The sequence below is a fragment of the Sinocyclocheilus rhinocerous genome, unplaced genomic scaffold (genome assembly GCF_001515625.1).
Source record: "Sinocyclocheilus rhinocerous isolate Xijiao unplaced genomic scaffold, SAMN03320098_v1.1 scaffold757, whole genome shotgun sequence".
Classification (NCBI taxonomy): domain Eukaryota; kingdom Metazoa; phylum Chordata; class Actinopteri; order Cypriniformes; family Cyprinidae; genus Sinocyclocheilus; species Sinocyclocheilus rhinocerous.
In genome coordinates this window covers 670,367-689,058 of record NW_015662957.1, presented here as the reverse complement: position 1 = coordinate 689,058, position 18,692 = coordinate 670,367, and the positions used below count along the sequence as shown (strand labels likewise).

Genomic DNA, 18,692 nt, shown 5'->3' with positions numbered 1-18,692 from the left:
GGCTGGGCTAGGAAGCTAACGAGGGCTCTGTAGAGTAGGTATCACTGCTGGCGATAAGCGCATACAATACTCGGCAGCTAGAAAGGAGTGAGAATGAGTGTTAAATAGTGAGTGAGTGATATGAAACAGCTGTGTGCAATCAGTGCAATGAATGATGGGATATGTAGTCCGGGGTGATATGCAACAGTGTGTAGTGCGAGAGTCAATGAAAATGGAAAGGGTGACCTCTGATGGCTGGCAGACGGAAGTTCATGGACCGGATACGTAACAATAACATTGGGTTAGGGTCCATGCACTAGATACCAATGAGTACTTTTTTAGTACTGGCATCTTCACCTTTGAACAACTTTTTGTTAATTTTTTAATTTTTTGCATAAAATGCAGCTCATAGGCCAGAATAATAATATAATATTATTACACTATAATAAAATATAAACAAAAATATATATACTTTATAAAACTAAATTACTAAACCTAAAACTGGACTAAAAATAAATTAACGCTAAATAGGAATATTTAAAAAAAGGACAAAAAGCACATCAAATGACTAAAATGTAAACTAAATTATATATATATATATATATATATACATGCATAAAACTAATACAAAATAATAAAATAATACTGATATATAATAAAAAATAAGAAGAAATAATAATAATGATAATAATAATAATAATAATTTATATATTCTGATATTTATATATTCTGAGTTGTTCAGTGCTTTAAACACCAGTAGTACCATGTAAAGTAAAATATCTCGTGCCCTCCATTTTTCTTTTCCTTCCATCACTTCCCTCCCCTCTCTCGTGCTTTCTCTCTCTCATTCAGAATAGCTGTGTGTCTATGAAGGCAGTGGATCTGTTTTGGTTTAATCTTCTCCCCCTCTCCTCCTCTCTGCGCTCTTCATCCTTGCCCTGCAGAACACAGCTGGGAAAGCTTGATAAACAAGCCACGGCATCGTAACACTCACCCGCTCGTAGTCACACCCGTGTGCATGTGTGAGAAAGAGCGAGACAGAGAGAAACTGAGAGCAGAGGGATGGAGAGGAGAGCGCAGCTATAATGGATGAGAGAAGAGGGGGTGGGTCTCTAGAGCTTGAAGCGAGAGTGTTTGGGGTATGTGTGCATGTGTGCTTGTTTGTTTGGGCAAGCGTGTGCTCATTCATGTGAGAGTGTGCATCTAGTGCAGTGGTGTGAGCTTCACTGACTCGCACTATTTTGCCACACTGGTCACACACATGCTGAAGACTTTGACTTCTATTGTTTTATATTGACACTTGTGGCATTATATAACATTTTTAAAATCTGGGTTACAGTGAGGCACTTACAGTAAAAGTGAATGGGGTCTATCTATAAACCAGTGTTATTTTAGTATTAATACTATGATATAATGGTAAAATACAATGGAAATAGTTTAATAAAACATTTTGAATTAGCTTTTATTTTTATATTTTTAGTTTTCAAAGTTTTCCTGATTTACTCAGTGTTGTTTCAAACCTGTATGACTTTCTTTCTTCTGCATAACACAAAAGAAGATATTTTGGGGGGGGGGGTTGTCCAATTTTTGACCAAGTCAATGGTCACCAATACTGTTTGGTTATAACTTTCTTCAAAATATCTTATTTTGTGTTTCACAGAGGTAAAATGACACAAGTGTGAGATTTTTTACTTTTTCTATTTTTCCCAAATATTTTTATTTAGCTTTTATTTATATTTATTAAAATTTTTGTGTTTTAGTAATTTTAGCAATTCAACTTCAACATTTCTCATTTTCATTTAGAAAATACTTAGTTCCAGTTCTTGATGACAGTTATAAACAATTTTACAACTTCATTTCCATGACAACATAATGTCTAAAAACCTAAAGTGACAAATTACAGCTCAAATAATACACAAGTTTTAACAGGAAAAATAATTTAAGTGCTTTGATAAAATTATACGCTTCACATTACAGCTCCTCACTGTAACCTCCTTTTTATTTTGAGGGGCATTATTTCTTGTGTTAATCAAAATCACAAATGCTGTTGATTAAGCTTAACCCTTATTAAGACCCTTATTAACCTTATTAATTACTGCAGATGAGATAAGTGAGTAAGTGGCAGTAGCTTAAGCAGGAACAGATTAGAGTATCATCATTATGACTCACCTGCCCCTTCTGGGTCTTGTCTGGGTCCCAGAAGTCCACATTATCTGCAGTGCAATCGGTATAGTACAGTTATGTGAAAGTGAAAAAAGTGAAAGTGACGTGACATGTGGCCAAGTATGGTGACCCATACTCGGAATTAGTGCTCTGCATTTATCCCATCCAAAGTGCACACACACAGCAGTGAACACACACACACCGTGAACACACACCCGGAGCAGTGTGTGATCAGGAACTTATGTGATCAGCCCAGGCTTGTTGACTTGGTGTTTTGTGTCTAAATGATTTGGTAAGTTATTTCCAAGTTCTGAATTAACTGTAGTGAAAACAATCCCCTACAAATGTGTCACTGTCTATAACTGTCACTGCTCAGTTTTGAGGCTCATCTCAGTGCTGCCCCCAGATGGCGCTAATTGCTTCATTTTCATTGTAAGATATCACATCCACTATTACATAATCATCCACTTACACATCAATATACAATCCAGTCTAAAAGGCAAAAAGACCAAAAGGGCGAATTTTGGTTAGGAAGTAGATTGTTTTCCTAGCCATGTTAATGTTAATAATTACCAGGCTTGACTTCATGTCTTCTTATGCTAATGCTTTTACCCATTTAGAAAATATTACTTTGTTGCTTAGAATGGAAATTGTTTAAATATTGCAGTCTTTTAAAATGTTACAGCTCAAAGGCACCTAAATGTATTTATACTATTTTAAATTATTTTTATAAGAATAAAATATTTCTAAATCTAAATATTTCATTGTATTTTGTATATGTTCTCATCTCAGCATGTTTATGATGGAAGTTCCATTTACAGGCTAGTATTTCCTAACTAAAACAGATGAGGGTAGCAGAGGGGCTAATTTGAAGTTACGGTCACTTGGTTTGAAAATAATGACAATGTCAAAAAAAAAAAAAAAAAACTTGCTTAAAGTAAATGTGTGTAGTAAATATAGAGTCAGTTTATTTCTGTTTATTTTAGTTTATTTAATTTTAATTATGTTAGTATTTCAAGTTAAATTAAACAAAATGAGAATTGCCGCAGTAACTGGCTGAAATAAAATACTTTTATTAGATTTAATTTTATTTAAGTTAACAAACATTAATATTTATATGACCTATATATATTACTCTGCTCCAAACTTGTGTGAATCTTTCTTTGTCAGGCAACAACGTGAATTAGAATGTCTCTTTTCTGTACAATGTAATGAGGTCAAGCTTCGAAAGCATCAAGAAAGTACCATAAAGTAATCCATATGACAAGTCTACCTGTTACACTTAGACACAGAGCTGTAGTCCCTTTCTAGACCTCCATTACAGTGAGCTCAGTGCTGAAGCCACATTTAAAACAAATTAGCAGTTCTCTGATAACCATCAGTACACTGTCGATACAGGGCCACCTCTCTGACGTGCTCTACCGATTCACATAAATGAGAAATTGGATTCCTTGAGTCTCTTAGGCTAAGACCACTGGGTTTAAATAAATACTTCCCTCTGTAACTCAATACTAACCACAGGAGAAATTAATTAAAGGGCTTTTCCTCTATCTGATACACTCAGCTGTGAAATATGAAGGCGGTATGATCCAAAGCTCCAACAATGAAGTACCAGCCAAGCACTACTGTGATTTCAGGCAACTAAAATTATTCATCATTAAACTTTTTTTAGAGGCACTTGAAATTATGAAAAATGAGACTTCTTCAAATTATTTTCTAAATACACAAAATAACAGCAGTTTTAAATCTATTCCAGCATAGCATATCTCCCACTGGGAGGATTTTCTGTATCCCTGCAATACATTTCAATGACATGGATCATTGTCAATGTTCAATGCAGTTAGTGCAGCATTCAGCCTGTCCTGTTGCTCTTTGGGAATATGTGTGAGTGTGGATATCTGTGCCTGTGTGTGTGTGAGTCAAGGAAGTATCTGAAGTTGTTTAGCAGCCCTGGTTCTGGTGTAGCTCTGGTTTCAGTGAGGCTGAATGATTGACACATCAATAAGGGATTGTAGGAGCTCTTCGCAGTGACACTGTGGTGTAGGTGGCTTTGAAGATGCACATACTGTATGTGCACGAGTTCTTCATTGAAATGCATTTTTTGCCATTGATCTGAGATGTGTTATCCCGATATACTGTAAGGCACAATCAGTACAGAAAAATGTGGACACCCTAAATTCAGATTAGATAGATGTAACTTCAGTGTGGTTTGTTCTGTTCGTTCCTTATATTTAAAGGATGTCCTAAATAATAATGAGGGTTTTAGGTTCACTTGTGTTTCATAAAGAGCGTTTACATACTCTGTTTATCATAATGCATTGCTTTATAGAGAATGACTTTTAAAGATGCAACTTTTCTGTGTTAGTGTGCAAACTGTCAGCTAACACCAAAAGCAGCATACTTTTAGCATGCTTGTTAACATACCACCACTAAAATAATCAAATCAAGAATAGAAAATCTGTAGGGAATAATCTAGATAGTCAACTTCTCTATTTGACTATGAATGTTGGGCAACTATTTCTTTAGTCTCATGGTTTGTATTTACATTTTATTTTATTTTATTGAAATCTTGAAAAATTTAATATTTCAATACTCTTAAAATATGTAAAAGTTTAAAAAAGGAATTTAATTTAATTTAAATTTAAAAATGTTACTAAACAATTACAGAAATTCCAGGACCACCAAAAAGTGAAGTATTTTATATAATTATTTCCATAGAAATTGCCTGGAAAGAATGAAATAAACATTTTAAAATTTTAAATTCTCTAATTGATTTGATGATTGTTGGACAACTATTTCTTTTATTTCATATTTTCTTTGCCATAGAAATGAGCAGGAAAGAAGGGAATTTTATTTTATTATTTTACAACAATTCTAGGACTGCCAAATATGAAAGCATTTTACATAATGAAGAAATTACCTGAAGAGAATGAACTATGTTATAGCTATGTTGTCCTTGGTTTTTGTATAGACACCAGAGCTTATTATTGGGTTTTACCCACTAACTATTAAATTTTTATGTAGTAAAGAATCTGAGTTTCTCTATAGGGATTTGAAGACCTATATAGTAAGCCACAGGCATAGCCGCGGGAACGTATTTTGAGCTGGGGGGAGAAGACTGACAATATATGATGGCGGATCCAAAGTGCAACTTTTGTTAATAAAACTTTAATTTATTTGTTTAATAGCCTATATAAGTGAGTGTCTTTGTTGCTGGATTGTCATTAAAAAAATAACAATGAACCACAAACTAAGCATTCGTTTTTGATAACAAGGCGCTCTGATTGTTTTTGTTGTAGAATACGATCGGGGATATATTCACACGTTATAGAAACGAAAAATTATGGTGCATAAAATTGATTTTAAGATAAAAAATATACGATAAAGAATTAACTTGACGGAGCTCAAAGTCAAAACACACGGCAGCAACAAAAAAAAACTTTGGCCAAGCAATTTGTATCGTGAAAAGCGCTGTACAAATAAACTTGAATTGAAAATTGCATCACTTCTGGCTGTAGCTATATCCCTTCTAACCACAACCAACAAGACCATGTCGACATGGTGTGTGGTTTGGACGGAAGCGATGGAGGATACGCAGTTCCGGGTACGCAGGGTCCCGTGTTTATTTCGCCCGTATAGTGTGAGCAGTCAAAACGCAGCTTGACGATTGGACCGTATAGTGTGAGAACATAAATCCTGAGCTTTGACTTTGACTTTGCATGCAATTTACTTGCACAGTGAGAGTTGGTATTTAACAAAAACTTTGCTGAAAAAGTCTTAGGCTTAAAATTTGTTGAACTCTTTAAGGGAAGATTAAGGGAATAAAATTATGATCTTTTAAAAATTTCCAAATGATTTACTCACCCTTAATGACTTTCTTTTTTCAGACGAGTACAACTGGAGTTCTATTTAAAAATATTATATTAAAAATTAAAAAAATATTTTCTGGCTCTTCCAAGTGAATGGCAGTGAATGGCTGTTGAGATTTTGAAGTCCAATAAAGTGCATCCATCCAGCATACAAAATGCTCCATGCAGCTTCGGGGGTTAATAAAGGCCTTCTAAAGTGAATTGATGCATTTGTATAAGAAAAATATCCATATTTAAAACTTTATAAACCGTAATCTCTAGCTTCCGATAACTGTTGTGTGCGCGTTCACGAGAGTGGCATTCCAGCGGATGATGTAGGACATCTGAAAGAAAAAAGTCACATACACCTAGGATGTTTTGAGGGTGAATAAATCATGGGGTAATTTTTATTTTTGGGTGGACTATCCCTTGAAGGTATATGAAAACATACTGTAGCTTTCAGAACTCATCTGATCTTCCAGCCAAGTGAAAACAGAATTTATTGAAGAAAAATGTATGTGTATAATTTCATTTATTTAAATTTTGTACACATACATTTTTACATTTTTTTTTAAAATCTAACTAATCTATATCTAAAGCAATTTAAACATGAACTGAATTAAAATATATTTTTAAAAAAACTAACACAATAAACTAAAATAAAATCTAATTAAAATGGCAAAAACACACAACAAAATTATTAAAACTTAACTAATTAAAATGAAAATAGACAATATAAAAATAAAATCTAATTCAAAAAGAAATACTAAATAAAAACAGTATATCAGTGATACTAAAATAACACTGACTTAAAGCTTGCAAAACGCCTCATCTTATGGAAAGTTTTTGCTGGGATGAAACATCTCAAATGTGTGAAATTCAGCACCAGTGGTTGAGGTGTTCTAATACACATCATGAGACTCTAATTCTTATTTCCATTACTTAGACATAAGCTTCATTGTTAAGGATTGTAGCTTTTCCAAGTTACTTTGGCATGATATGTGAGCAGGCATTTTGTGGTTAGCCTTGAGAAGGCATCATTGTTTTGGCCATAATGACAGGCCAGTGCTGTCTTATATTAAGAGCTGTGGCAATTAATCATGTGCTTTATTAGCAGGGCTGGTATTTTCTACACATCTGAAATAGACATCTACATGACATTGACAATAAACTCTAAAACTGTTTTCGTCATGCCATCTAACAGTCTCATAACATACAACACTATTGTAGTGTTGCACACGGTGTCTTGCAGACATTATTTCCAACCCTAATTAAACACACCTGTAGGTAATTTACAAGTAATTCTAAACACTGTGATAAGCTTGTTCTGTTTGATAAGGGTTGGAACTAAAGTCTGCAGGACACTGGCCAGTTGAAGAGTCCTGCTTAAAACCTCAATCCTGCAAGGATGAAACAGAACATTATTTATTTATTCATTTAATATTTTTTTGGTCACACTATATTTTAAGGTCCAATTCTCACTATTAACAAACCATTAACTTTGACTTTTGCCTCAATAAACTCCTAATTTGGTGCTTATTAATAGTTAGTAAGGTAGTTGTTATTGGGTAGGATTAGGGACATAGAACATCAGAGAATCAGAATCAGAGAGAGCTTTATTGCCAAGTATGTTTGCACATACAAGGAATTTGTTATAGTGTCACAAGCTTCCAGTACACGGAGACAACAACAACACACAGATAATAAAAATAAGATGTGAATAAAATACACATGCATAAATATAAACCACAAAAAAAGAATAAATTGTATGTACAGGTGTGCTATATACAGAATAGGAATAGAATAAAATAACAGTGCTGGGGGATGGTGTCTTGTAGTTGGTGATGTCTTTCAGGCCTTTCCACACTGATGCAGGCTCATTGGCAGAAAACTGGTGTCCTAGCTTTTGACATGGTCATATAGAATATGTGCTTTATAAGCACTAATACACAGCCAATATGTTAATAATATAGTTAATAGTGAGATTTGGTCCCTATACTAAAGTCCCTACTATACCATTTTTTTTAACTTTAGGGCTTTGAAACTTTAGAAAAATGACATATACTTGTATAAGAATCTTTCTGTATCATCACAAAAGGGGCAAATACGAAAAATGCTCATCCTGTCAAGGACAAATACATAACAGTATATACAGTATGTGTACATTACTAATGAAAAGTCCTTTATTCCTATATGATATAATATTAGTTATATATATTTTTGAAAATATATTTTTAAAACACATAATTAATTTTTTTAAAGAAAAATTATGTCTTTACAGTTTAAGTCCAAATGTGCACAACGTTTTTTTTGAGGGACACGCACTTAAATGTCCCTCACTAAATAATATAAAACAAAAATATTCTTGATTTTATCAAACTGTGGTTGAAAAACTACATAATAGGGTGGACAACAAATAAACCGAAAAACTGAAAGTGCAATATTAGCTAATAACATTTTAACAATTAAATAACTTTCACCATATTAACATTATTTAAGAAATTTCTTGGAAGTAAAACTAAATCAAGTCTATGTAGCTGAGACCATGTTGCTGATCATTATTGGTGATTCACTCAGATCACTGTGCCACAAAATCTCTCTGGACAATCTCTTTCATTTCAATGAAAAACTGCAGCATTCAGTGTCCAGTATGACATGTGACTTCATTGTGAAGTGATTTGGGGAGACCCTCTGTGTGTTTGTGACTGTAGAGCAGCCCCCGTCCTCAGAGCAAAAGAGGGAGTGCAGGGTTATACTTAGAGAGCCAGGCGGAAGCACCATCCCTCTCCTGAGCTCACATTCCCCCCTTCACCATCCACACTACAAGACGAGCAGATAGAGCAGAGAGAGACGAGGAGAAGATACATCTAATATGTTCTGAAGCTGGATATCTCTTTTGCTTTTAAATGTGTATGGTCATATTTGCTCCGGTAAGTCCTGGCTTCACAATCCCTGTATGTCTCATAGCAGCCATCAGGTGTTACACAGTTATATATTTATAGAGTTAAACTGACTTAATATAATAATCTTCTATGGTAGTTTTTCTTGTAAGATGTGGGATTTTTGTGAGTTTTGTGGTGCAGTTTCTTCTAAAACAACAGTAAGACTCCAGATCTCCCAACATCCCATTCATTGGAGACCTATTAGGTGCTAACATTTGCTCTCATCATTCGACTGAATCATTTGTAATTCAGAATGAGTGAAATTTCTATTTCTGTTATGCTTATGAATGAGTCATTATTCACAATCAATCAATGAAATGCGGTGCAAAAAGGCGATTTGGTTTCCAGTGTTTCTCGAATAGTAGATGTGCTATGAAGAGGTCCTTGGATTCGCACTGTATCTATGCCATTGTGAGCTTTTTTAGGTTTACTAAAAACTAAAAAAGCAAGAATTTCTGTAGTTGAATAGATTGTAGTGATTAGGTTGAGGAGGTTCACTGCATATCTGTCTTTATGTTACCATGGTGACATTCTGGCTATTAATTGTTGAAGGTATCATGTTTGAAACCTGTATCCTGAATAGACTTTTTAAGTAATAAGCTAGAATGTAAAACTATAAAAAAATAGACTGATAGAGGAGTGAATATGAAAAAGTTAAGCAGGATTTATAGTCCAATATGAATATATATAATGTATCCCAGAAGAGCTTCTGAAGTCTGAAAAACTGTCTCTTAAATGTAGTTTTTCCAACATTTTCTGAGCTGATTTTGTGGGAAATCTGTAAAACGTATTTAAATATGATATATATTATACAATTTTATGCACTACCATTCAAATACAAATCAATCATTCAAAAGTTTGGGGTCAGTAATAATTATTAATGTTTTTGAAGGAAGGCTGCATTTATTTGATCAAAAATACAGTAAAAACAGTGATAATGTGTTTTTATTTTATTTTAATAGATTTCAGTGTAATGTGTGATGGCAAAACCTCAGCAGCCATTACTCTAGTCTTCAGTGTCACATGATCCTTCAGAAATCATTATAATATGCTGATTTGATGCTTAAGAAACATTTCATATTAACATTTATTATTTCAACATTATATGTAGAAAGCAGTTCTGCTTATAATTGTTTTGTGCAAACTGTGTGTACATTTTTCCAAAATTCTTTGATAATTAGATAGCTTAAAAGAAAAGCATTTATTTGAAATAGAAACCTTTTGTAACATTATAAATGTCTTTACTGTCACTTTTGGTCAATTTAATGTGTCCTTCAAAAAAAACTTTTTTGAACAGTAATATGTCATTTGAATGTTGATTTCCTGTTGTCCTGTTTGTTTGAGTGGCCTGACATAGAAACAACCAGTGTGAGTTTGGACAGGACTGCCTATTTGGGGAAACCTGTCTAAAAACAGATTCTATTTTTGCAATTTCTTTTCGTGTTAGTAAATTTTTAGGGAAAAAAGTTTGTATTCAGGTTCTTCTTTTTGTATTATCATTGTTACATTGCCAGATACTGTCTTTGAATCATTAATGTCCTTCAGCCACAGAATGTTTTGAATAATATTACAAATAAATAAATAAATAAATAATGAACTTTGAGCACTATATCAATCAGTGCGCTTTCATTCTTTAACATTATAGTCTCTCTTGAATTTTGAAAATATGCTCATCATTGATTTTTTTCAGGCTTTCAGACTTGCATATCTGCAGAATGACTTGTATATGGGTTCACTGAGATGTATTACCTCCTACAGAGAGCCCATTCTCATATCAGTGTCACAGAAATGTGTTTTATGCCAGTGCGTTTAGCTCTCAGACAGCTTGAGCATGTGCTTAATAAGACTAGCCTTCACAATAGATCCATGGCCTAAATAAAAAGGGGTAATGGACATATAAAGAGAAAAACAGTGAGAAGGAATGAGACAGAGGTGGGGGGTATACAGGTATCTGGAGAGGTAAAAGAGAAAAATGTTAACGACAAGATAGAGGAGACAGAGAGACAGAGAACACCTCTTGGTGAGTGTCATCTCTATTATGAAAGATGTTCAGGCATCATAGTTTCACTCAGAGTTCACAAACATCCTTTGCAAATGTGCTTGACTCCTCCGGATGAGAATTAATTGCTTGTTTACAGTGGCTCAGACTTAATTGAAATTGATCAGTCTCACATTACTGCTGCTAATCCAGTATCTAAATAAAATAATGGTGATTAGAGCAACTGTTCTAGTTAGACAATGTCCCTTTAAGCACTTTTCTCTTTATAACCTTAACATGGAACTTTTGTAATGTAATGAATGCTGGTGACGTCATTTCAGGTCGGGGCGATGCAAGTTATTACAAAAACGTTTTTCTTCTTCTGTAATTAGACTTATGGTAAAGTAATATCTCATGAAAAATAGTTTGTTATCTGAAAAGATGTGTCACGTCTCTGTTACGTTAAAACTAGCCAATGACCATATGAGAGATTATTGATGTAAGATTCCCGATATTCAGTTCCTTTTATTCAACTGTTCAATAAACAAGTTAATATTGAATAACTTATATTTTACACACAGTATTGCTAGTTTTGAAAGTGCTAGCTTTTGAAAGTGCATCTGCATCAACATGCAGATGTGGTGTTTCTTTAACTAATGAATCAGAACAAATCGCTTTAGTGAAGTAAATGACTCCATGATTCACTCAAATGGTCACTTGTTTCCTTCCTGAATGATTCAGGGGTTTTGAAAGAATCGGTTGAATGAATGAATTAACTGACGAATGACTCACTTGTAAAAACAATCACTTGGAGCCACCTACTGGCGTAACAATGTAACCCACAGAAACTTGCATTTTCTGCAAATTAATAATATTAATAATAATAATTTTAACTAATAACTTGTATTTTCATAAACTGATGAGAAACAATAATGTCATAATTCTTATATTAACTGTTGTGCTTGTTATGTTCCATTAGATTTTTGCCATCTTTGCATTTGCAACATGTGGAGGCTACTCTGGGCAACTGCGGGTTAGTGTGGACTGCATCAACAAGTCCGACAGCAACCTCAGTATTGGCATCAACTTTGCTTACCCATTCAGGTAAGACTAATTTAAAGCACCCCTGCATATTCTCTGCAGAGCAATAGAGAGATAATTACCTGGCTTTAATTCAATACTCTAATACGCAGGAGCATTTGATTATGTGGTAATGGTTTCAGCTTTGTATTCTCTGTGTGCCGCCAGTTACAAGATTTGTCTCTTGGCGAGAACAGTTGGATTCAGTATTTTAAATGGAAACATAATTCACAGCATCAGAACAATTTTTTTAATTAATTGATTGTGCTAATTGGGAAGATTTTCAGGTTCAGTATAATATTTTTTCATTCACCATAGCTTGTTCATACACGTCAAAGTTGATGATTTTATACACCACTGTTGCTATATGTCTTTCATTCTGTCATGATCTAATCATATTGATTTGTAAAATCAATCAATCATATTGACTGTATAGGTTAAGGGTGGGTTTCTTAAGTAGTGGGGTTATACGAAATTTTTTTAAAGAGCAAGCGAGAGTTAGACGAATTGTTAATTTTGTTATGGTAGTATGTCTTTTTAGCATTGGAGACATTAGCAGAGAAGGAAGAGAGGAGTGACTGATACACATTAAGGTCAGTAGGATTTTTTTATTTGTCCCATACCCTTTCAGCAGCCCTGAGCTTAGAACGATGTTCGCGGAGAACATCAGACATCCAAGGGGCAGAAAGGGTGGTACGAGCTGGCCTGGAAGACAAGGGGCAGACAGTGTCTAAACAAGATGTAAGAGAGGAGCAATATCAGTAGTACTGTTAGCATCAAGAGATGATAACTGTTTAGGGGGAGGAAGCGAAGATGAAATCATAGCAGATAGTTGGGAGGGTGAGAGTGAGCGTAGGTTACATCGAAAGATGGCATGTGGACTTGTATGTGTTGTGTCAGGATTCAGGAACCATGTTAAGGTTAAGAGTGAGGAGGAAGTGATCCGAGGTGTGCAGTGGAGTAACCAGTACATGATCAGTGGAGCAGTGTCGTGTGTAAATAAGGTCCAGTTGGTTGCCTGATTTGTGAGTAGCCGATCAGTATACAATGGAGATATAAAATTAAATTAGTTCATCTAGTAAATCAGTGAATCTAAGTGCATTCAGTGCTTTCATAACCCTAATACATATACAGTATGTATATAACGGTTGATTATCAGATTACCAATTGACAAATTAATAAATTTTCCATATTTCCAATGGCCTTTGTCTGTGTGAATAAATTAATGGTTGAATAGAAGATTTAGAAGGCTAAGCCTTATCTTCCATTTCAAGTACCTCATAGTTCTGTCTTAAATATAAATTTTCTTTAGCAATTTCAGAGATGAGAAATTCTTTCTGAGACAGAAACACACTCACTCATTTGTACTCAATAAATGAGTTGACACATACACTAGAATCACACACCAGATCCTGTCTTCATTGTTATCCATTGTGGTAACAGAGTTGAAGTCATATGCTGTCAAATTAAAGAACAGAAGACAACAGAGTTCTGTAATGAATCACCACCATAACTGAAAATGTTTTTGACAGACTGGAATTCTTTTGTAGTCTCAAATAATATGTGTCCAAGTTGTTGTTGTTGTTGTTGTTGTGTTGCCCTAAAAGGTCAAGCACACACACAAGATGCCCACAGCAATGTGATGCTTTGAAGTAGCCCTCAGGTCTCACTGTATTTAGTAGAGCTGGGCTTCAACTTCATAGTTATCAAAGGAGGACAAGGCAGAAATAGAAAAGAACTAAAGTAACCTTATGACAGAGACTATATATCTTACTATCCAGTGTTAGTTAGTAAATGCTGACACTGAAGTATACCTAATCTAACCACAAATTGTATTTAAAAAGTACCATGTTATTGTGCCTTACATGAAACAGGTTGAACCGGGTGGAATTTGACGTGCCGATGTGTGAGGGAAGGAGACAAGAGCGGCTTTACCTGATCGGAGACTTTTCCTCCTCTGCCGAGTTCTTCGTCACCATTGCTGTCTTTTCCTTCCTGTACTCCTTGTTGGCCACTGTGGTCTACATCTTTTTCCAGAACAAGTACCGCGAAAACAACCGTGGCCCTCTCATTGTGAGCCCTGGTGTTATTTTAGACAAGCTAAATGCTTGAATCTCTGTCGAAGCCTTGCTATTAGAGAAGATTAATAAACAAGACATGAGCTGCTGTTTATACTGTAAAACACCCACATTAAATGTAGTCATACTTAGCATACTGTAATTCATTCTTGCATGCAAATCATAGTAATTGAGTGTAGAGCTTTTAGTGTGTAATTTTTTTAATGATAAAGTAGTTCTTGAAATTAGCAACAGAGTCTGAATCGAAATACATGTAACATGCTTTCTTGATGCTCCCCAGGACTTCATAGTGATGGTGGTGTTCTCATTTATGTGGCTAGTGAGTTCATCTGCCTGGGCAAAAGGTCTTTCAGATGTAAAGGCGGCGACTGATCCAGATGAGGTGGTTCTGCTCATGTCTGCATGTAAGGTGCAGACCAACAAGTGCAGCTCAGTGTACGGACCCAGATGGTCTGGCCTGAACACATCTGTGGTACGGCATGAGTTACTCAGATTACGCCACTCTAGCCACATACACTATATTGCCAAAAGTATTGGGACACCCCTTTCCAATGAACAGGTTTGACTACTTTAGTCATTTCCATGAGTAAAAATCTTAAATATGTTAAATGCTTATGTTAAAGCATATAATGATATTCTAAGGAATTGTGTGCTTCTAATTTTATAGCAACAGTTTGGACAGGACCCTTTTTTATTCTAACATGACAATGCCTCTGTGCATAAGGCAAGGTTCAAAAAGAAATGATTGATTCAGTCAGTGTGGAAGAACATAATTGGTCTGTAGAAAGCAAAGTCCTAATCCCAGCTGAACACCTCTGGTGTGACTTTAAATGCAGAACTTGAGCCAAAAACTCATCACCAAACACCACTGACCTGTATGGACAAAAGTATTGGGTACTTCTTTAGAACTGAAAAGGCACTTTTCAGTTTTTTCACACTGTGGCAATAAAGATGGAAACATAATTCATGTATTTAAAAATTGTAAGCTTTCTGCAGACCAGTCAAGTTCTTCCACACTGACTGAATCAGTCATTTCTTTTTGAACCTTGCCTTATTCACAGATGCATTGTCATGTTAGAATAGAAAAAGGTCCTGCCCAAACTGTTTCTATAAAATTAGAAGCACACAATTCCCTAGAATATCATTATATGGTTAAACATTATGATTTGTTCTCTTGGAAATTACTAAAGTAGTCAAACCTGTTCATTAGAAGGAGGTGTCCCAATACTTTTGGCAATTTAGTGTATGTTACTTGTATTTGGGTGTCTAATCTTTCATTTACAACCTTTAAAGGGATAGTTCACCCACAAAAGGAAAATTATCCCATGATTTACTCACCCTCAAGTCATCCTCCTAAGTGTATATGACTTTCTTCTTTATGACGAATACAATCGCCATTATATTAAAAAACTGTCCTGACTCTTCCTAGCTTTATAATGGCAGTGAATGGGGGTCAAGATTTTAAAGCCCAAAAAAGTTCATCCATCCATCATAAAAAGTGTTCCACACAGCTCAGGGGTGTTAATAAAGCCCTTCTGAAGTGAATACTACATTCTATGTCATCTGCTGGAACGCCACTCTCTAGTGAATGCGTATACGACAGTTAGCGGAAGCTAGAGATTATGGTATATAAAGTTTTAAATATAGATATTTTTCTTACATAAACGCATTGAATGACTTCAGAAGGCCTTTATTAACCCTCTGGAGCTGTGTGGAGCACTTTTTATGATGGATGTATGCATTTTTTGGGCTTTAATATCTCAACCCCTATTCACTGCCATTATGAAGCTTGGAAGAGTCAGGACATTTTTAATATACAGTAACTCCGATTATATTAATCTGAAAGAAGAAAGTCATATACACCTAGGATGGCTTGAGGGTGAGTAAAACATGGGGTAATTTTCATTTTTGGATGAACTATCCATTAATGGGCACAAAATATTTATCAAATTATACTTTATGTGTTTAAATATTTTATATATGTCATGACTGATTTTAACATAATTTTAAGAAACACTTTTACATCAGCTCATTAGAATGATTTCTGAAGGCTCATGTGATAAATATATTAAAATACTTTAAATATTAAATGTATTTATACAAATATTTTAAAATGTATTATAATATGCAATATTTAAAATCTAATTTTTTAAACATTTAATAAATTAATAACATTTAAATATTTAATATTTTGTAGAACTGCTGAAGTTCTTCGGTTTTATTCAAAGGGCTTTAGAATAAAACTATGTTTATCTCTTGTATTCATCAAGGCATTTTTTCCACAGGTATTTGGTTATTTGAACTTCGTGCTGTGGGCTGGAAACATCTGGTTTGTGTTTAAAGAGACAGGATGGCACAAGGGAGGTGCAGCAAGGTACCCTGCCTCGTCCTCAGAAAAACAAACGACAGCCTTCAACCAGCAGGTCTACAACCAGGGAAGCTTTGATCAGTCAGGAGGAGCTTTTACTGGAACGGGGGACTTCGCCCAATCAGAGTACAGCCAGGTGGGAAATTATAGTGGGCCCACCTCCTACACCAATCAGTAACGCCCTCTGCCTCTCTGTAATCCCCTAACACAGGGGACCCATTTCTAAGGGCAAAGTTCAACACTGAGCACAAGAGAAGAAGGAAAAGATTAGTTTAACAGATAGATTAAAATGCATCCTTTATTTCTGATTATATAAATAAATAAAGGCTTGTTTGTTGAGAATACTAATAAGTTTTTAAAATAAATGACAGGGATCCTCAGATGTATTGTATGGTTTTTCATTTTACTGTGCATAAATGTTACTGAAATATCACTATTTACTGAACAAAGGTCATTGCATCCAAATGTGAAACTCAAGTGCAATAGTTCTTGCAGGGAGCTCTGCAAATCCATTGTTTTTAATGGAGATGACGCATCTGAAGGACGAGGAAAAATGAAGAGTTTGCAAAAGTGATATTATGTAACTACGACCAAAAGTTTTTAGAGACAGTCCATTTGTAATCTAAATAGTAGGCCTATTTCTGCTCCATTTGAAACTGAACCGACTCTTTCCACAACTTTAAAATGATTCCTATTTGTCAAATGCTCCATCAGAGCTTTTTCAAGTGTGTAGGCGGCCATAAAGTCAACATGAATTGATGTTTGCAACCTATTTTACTTCCATAATGGGACATATTTGGAGCCATAACGAATATGAAGTTGCTAAAACAATAGCTATTCAGTCACTGGTTAACACCATCCACTATCCATCGCTACAGGAAAGTCATTTCAGAGGCAGAACAAATTAATGTTTTCATTAAAGGTTACAAGGAGAAACTTTTTTCAAGCTATTTAAATTTCTTTTAAATAACATTCACAGATGAATCATCCAAAGTCAGAGCATGAATGTGCATTAAGAAATATTTCATGTTGACTTTTAAAGAAACAGTTTACCCAAAAATGTTACCCAAATTTACCCAAAAATTTACTCAACCTCAGGTCATCCAAGATGTAGATGAGTTTGTTTTGTTACTGGAACAGATTTAGGGAAATGTAGCATTATTTAGCAGTGAACGGGTGCCGTCACAATGAGAGTTCAAACAGCTGATAAAAACATAATTCTAACCCAAATGTAATCCACACGACTCCAGTCCATCAGTTAACGTCTTGTGAATGTCTATCCACCATACTTCTGTCTCTAGCGAAAAAGTCATCTAGTCTGAATCAGGAGAGAAATATGCACAGATTAAGCACTGTTTACAAGTGAAAACAAAATGAAACAAATTTGTCAGTGGATTTTGATGTGAGAGGATAATAGGTGATGGACTTTTCACTGGAGAAAGTGTTTTTATGGATTATGGACTGGTATTTTGACCAGAAGCGACGGTGTGAAGTTAAAACAGCTTAAAGGCCCAATATGTAAGATTTTTTTAATTAAAATATCCAAAAACCACTAGAACATTTTTCGGACTTGTGTATTTACATTATCCCAAATGTTTCGAAGAATGTTTAAATCCAGAGAAATAAGCAATTTTGACTAGTGACACGGACCGTGTCTTCTTTGTTTATTTTGAATACGCGCCCTCTAGCGGCGAAAAATTACATATTGTGCCTTTAACCCATCTAATCCCACCTGACACAATAGTGACCGTAAAGAGGGTTTTCATTTATAAAGCTCTAAAAACCTTACTGACTGATGTTTTAGTGCATTTCTTGCAAATATGGAAAAAATAAAGGGTCTCAAATAAATAATATGTGCAGTTTCACATGGCTAGTGCAAAGTGTCACATGACCAGAGCAGTTTATTTCCTGTTTGCACCATGAGAAGGCTAGTAAAGTATGTTAACAATGATATGACAAAGATTTTTGATCCACATTATCTTTAAGGTGTCTAGTATTAATATATGAATTCACAATTATTCAATTTTGTTGAGTGTTGTCATAGAATCAGTAAACATGTTGATGGTCACAATTGTGACCGGTGCGATAACAGTGAATTTATGTATACATATGAATCCAATTGCAGTTGTTAGTGAAAAATGCACTAAAATGTTGCAATCACAAAATATTGCACTAAATTAAAAGTTCAAATGTTACAAATAAGTTACAACAGTTGATGTTGTAATACTGGTAGCACTAATACAATCATTTTCTGAT

At 34.7% G+C, this 18,692-nt stretch overlaps 1 protein-coding gene across 1 annotated transcript in view; it reads left to right on the top strand.

Moving 5' to 3' along the window:
* The window catches only part of LOC107728645 (synaptoporin-like), a 22,432-nt gene extending 5,089 nt beyond the window's left edge, over positions 1-17,343 (top strand). The window contains exons 3-6 of the mRNA XM_016538913.1: positions 11,890-12,014; positions 13,865-14,063; positions 14,349-14,540; positions 16,354-17,343. Of these exons, the coding sequence (XP_016394399.1) occupies positions 11,890-12,014; positions 13,865-14,063; positions 14,349-14,540; positions 16,354-16,614 (777 nt within the window). The 3' untranslated portion in view covers positions 16,615-17,343. The remainder of the gene's footprint in view (positions 1-11,889; positions 12,015-13,864; positions 14,064-14,348; positions 14,541-16,353) is intronic.
* The last annotated feature ends 1,349 nt before the right edge of the window (positions 17,344-18,692 follow it).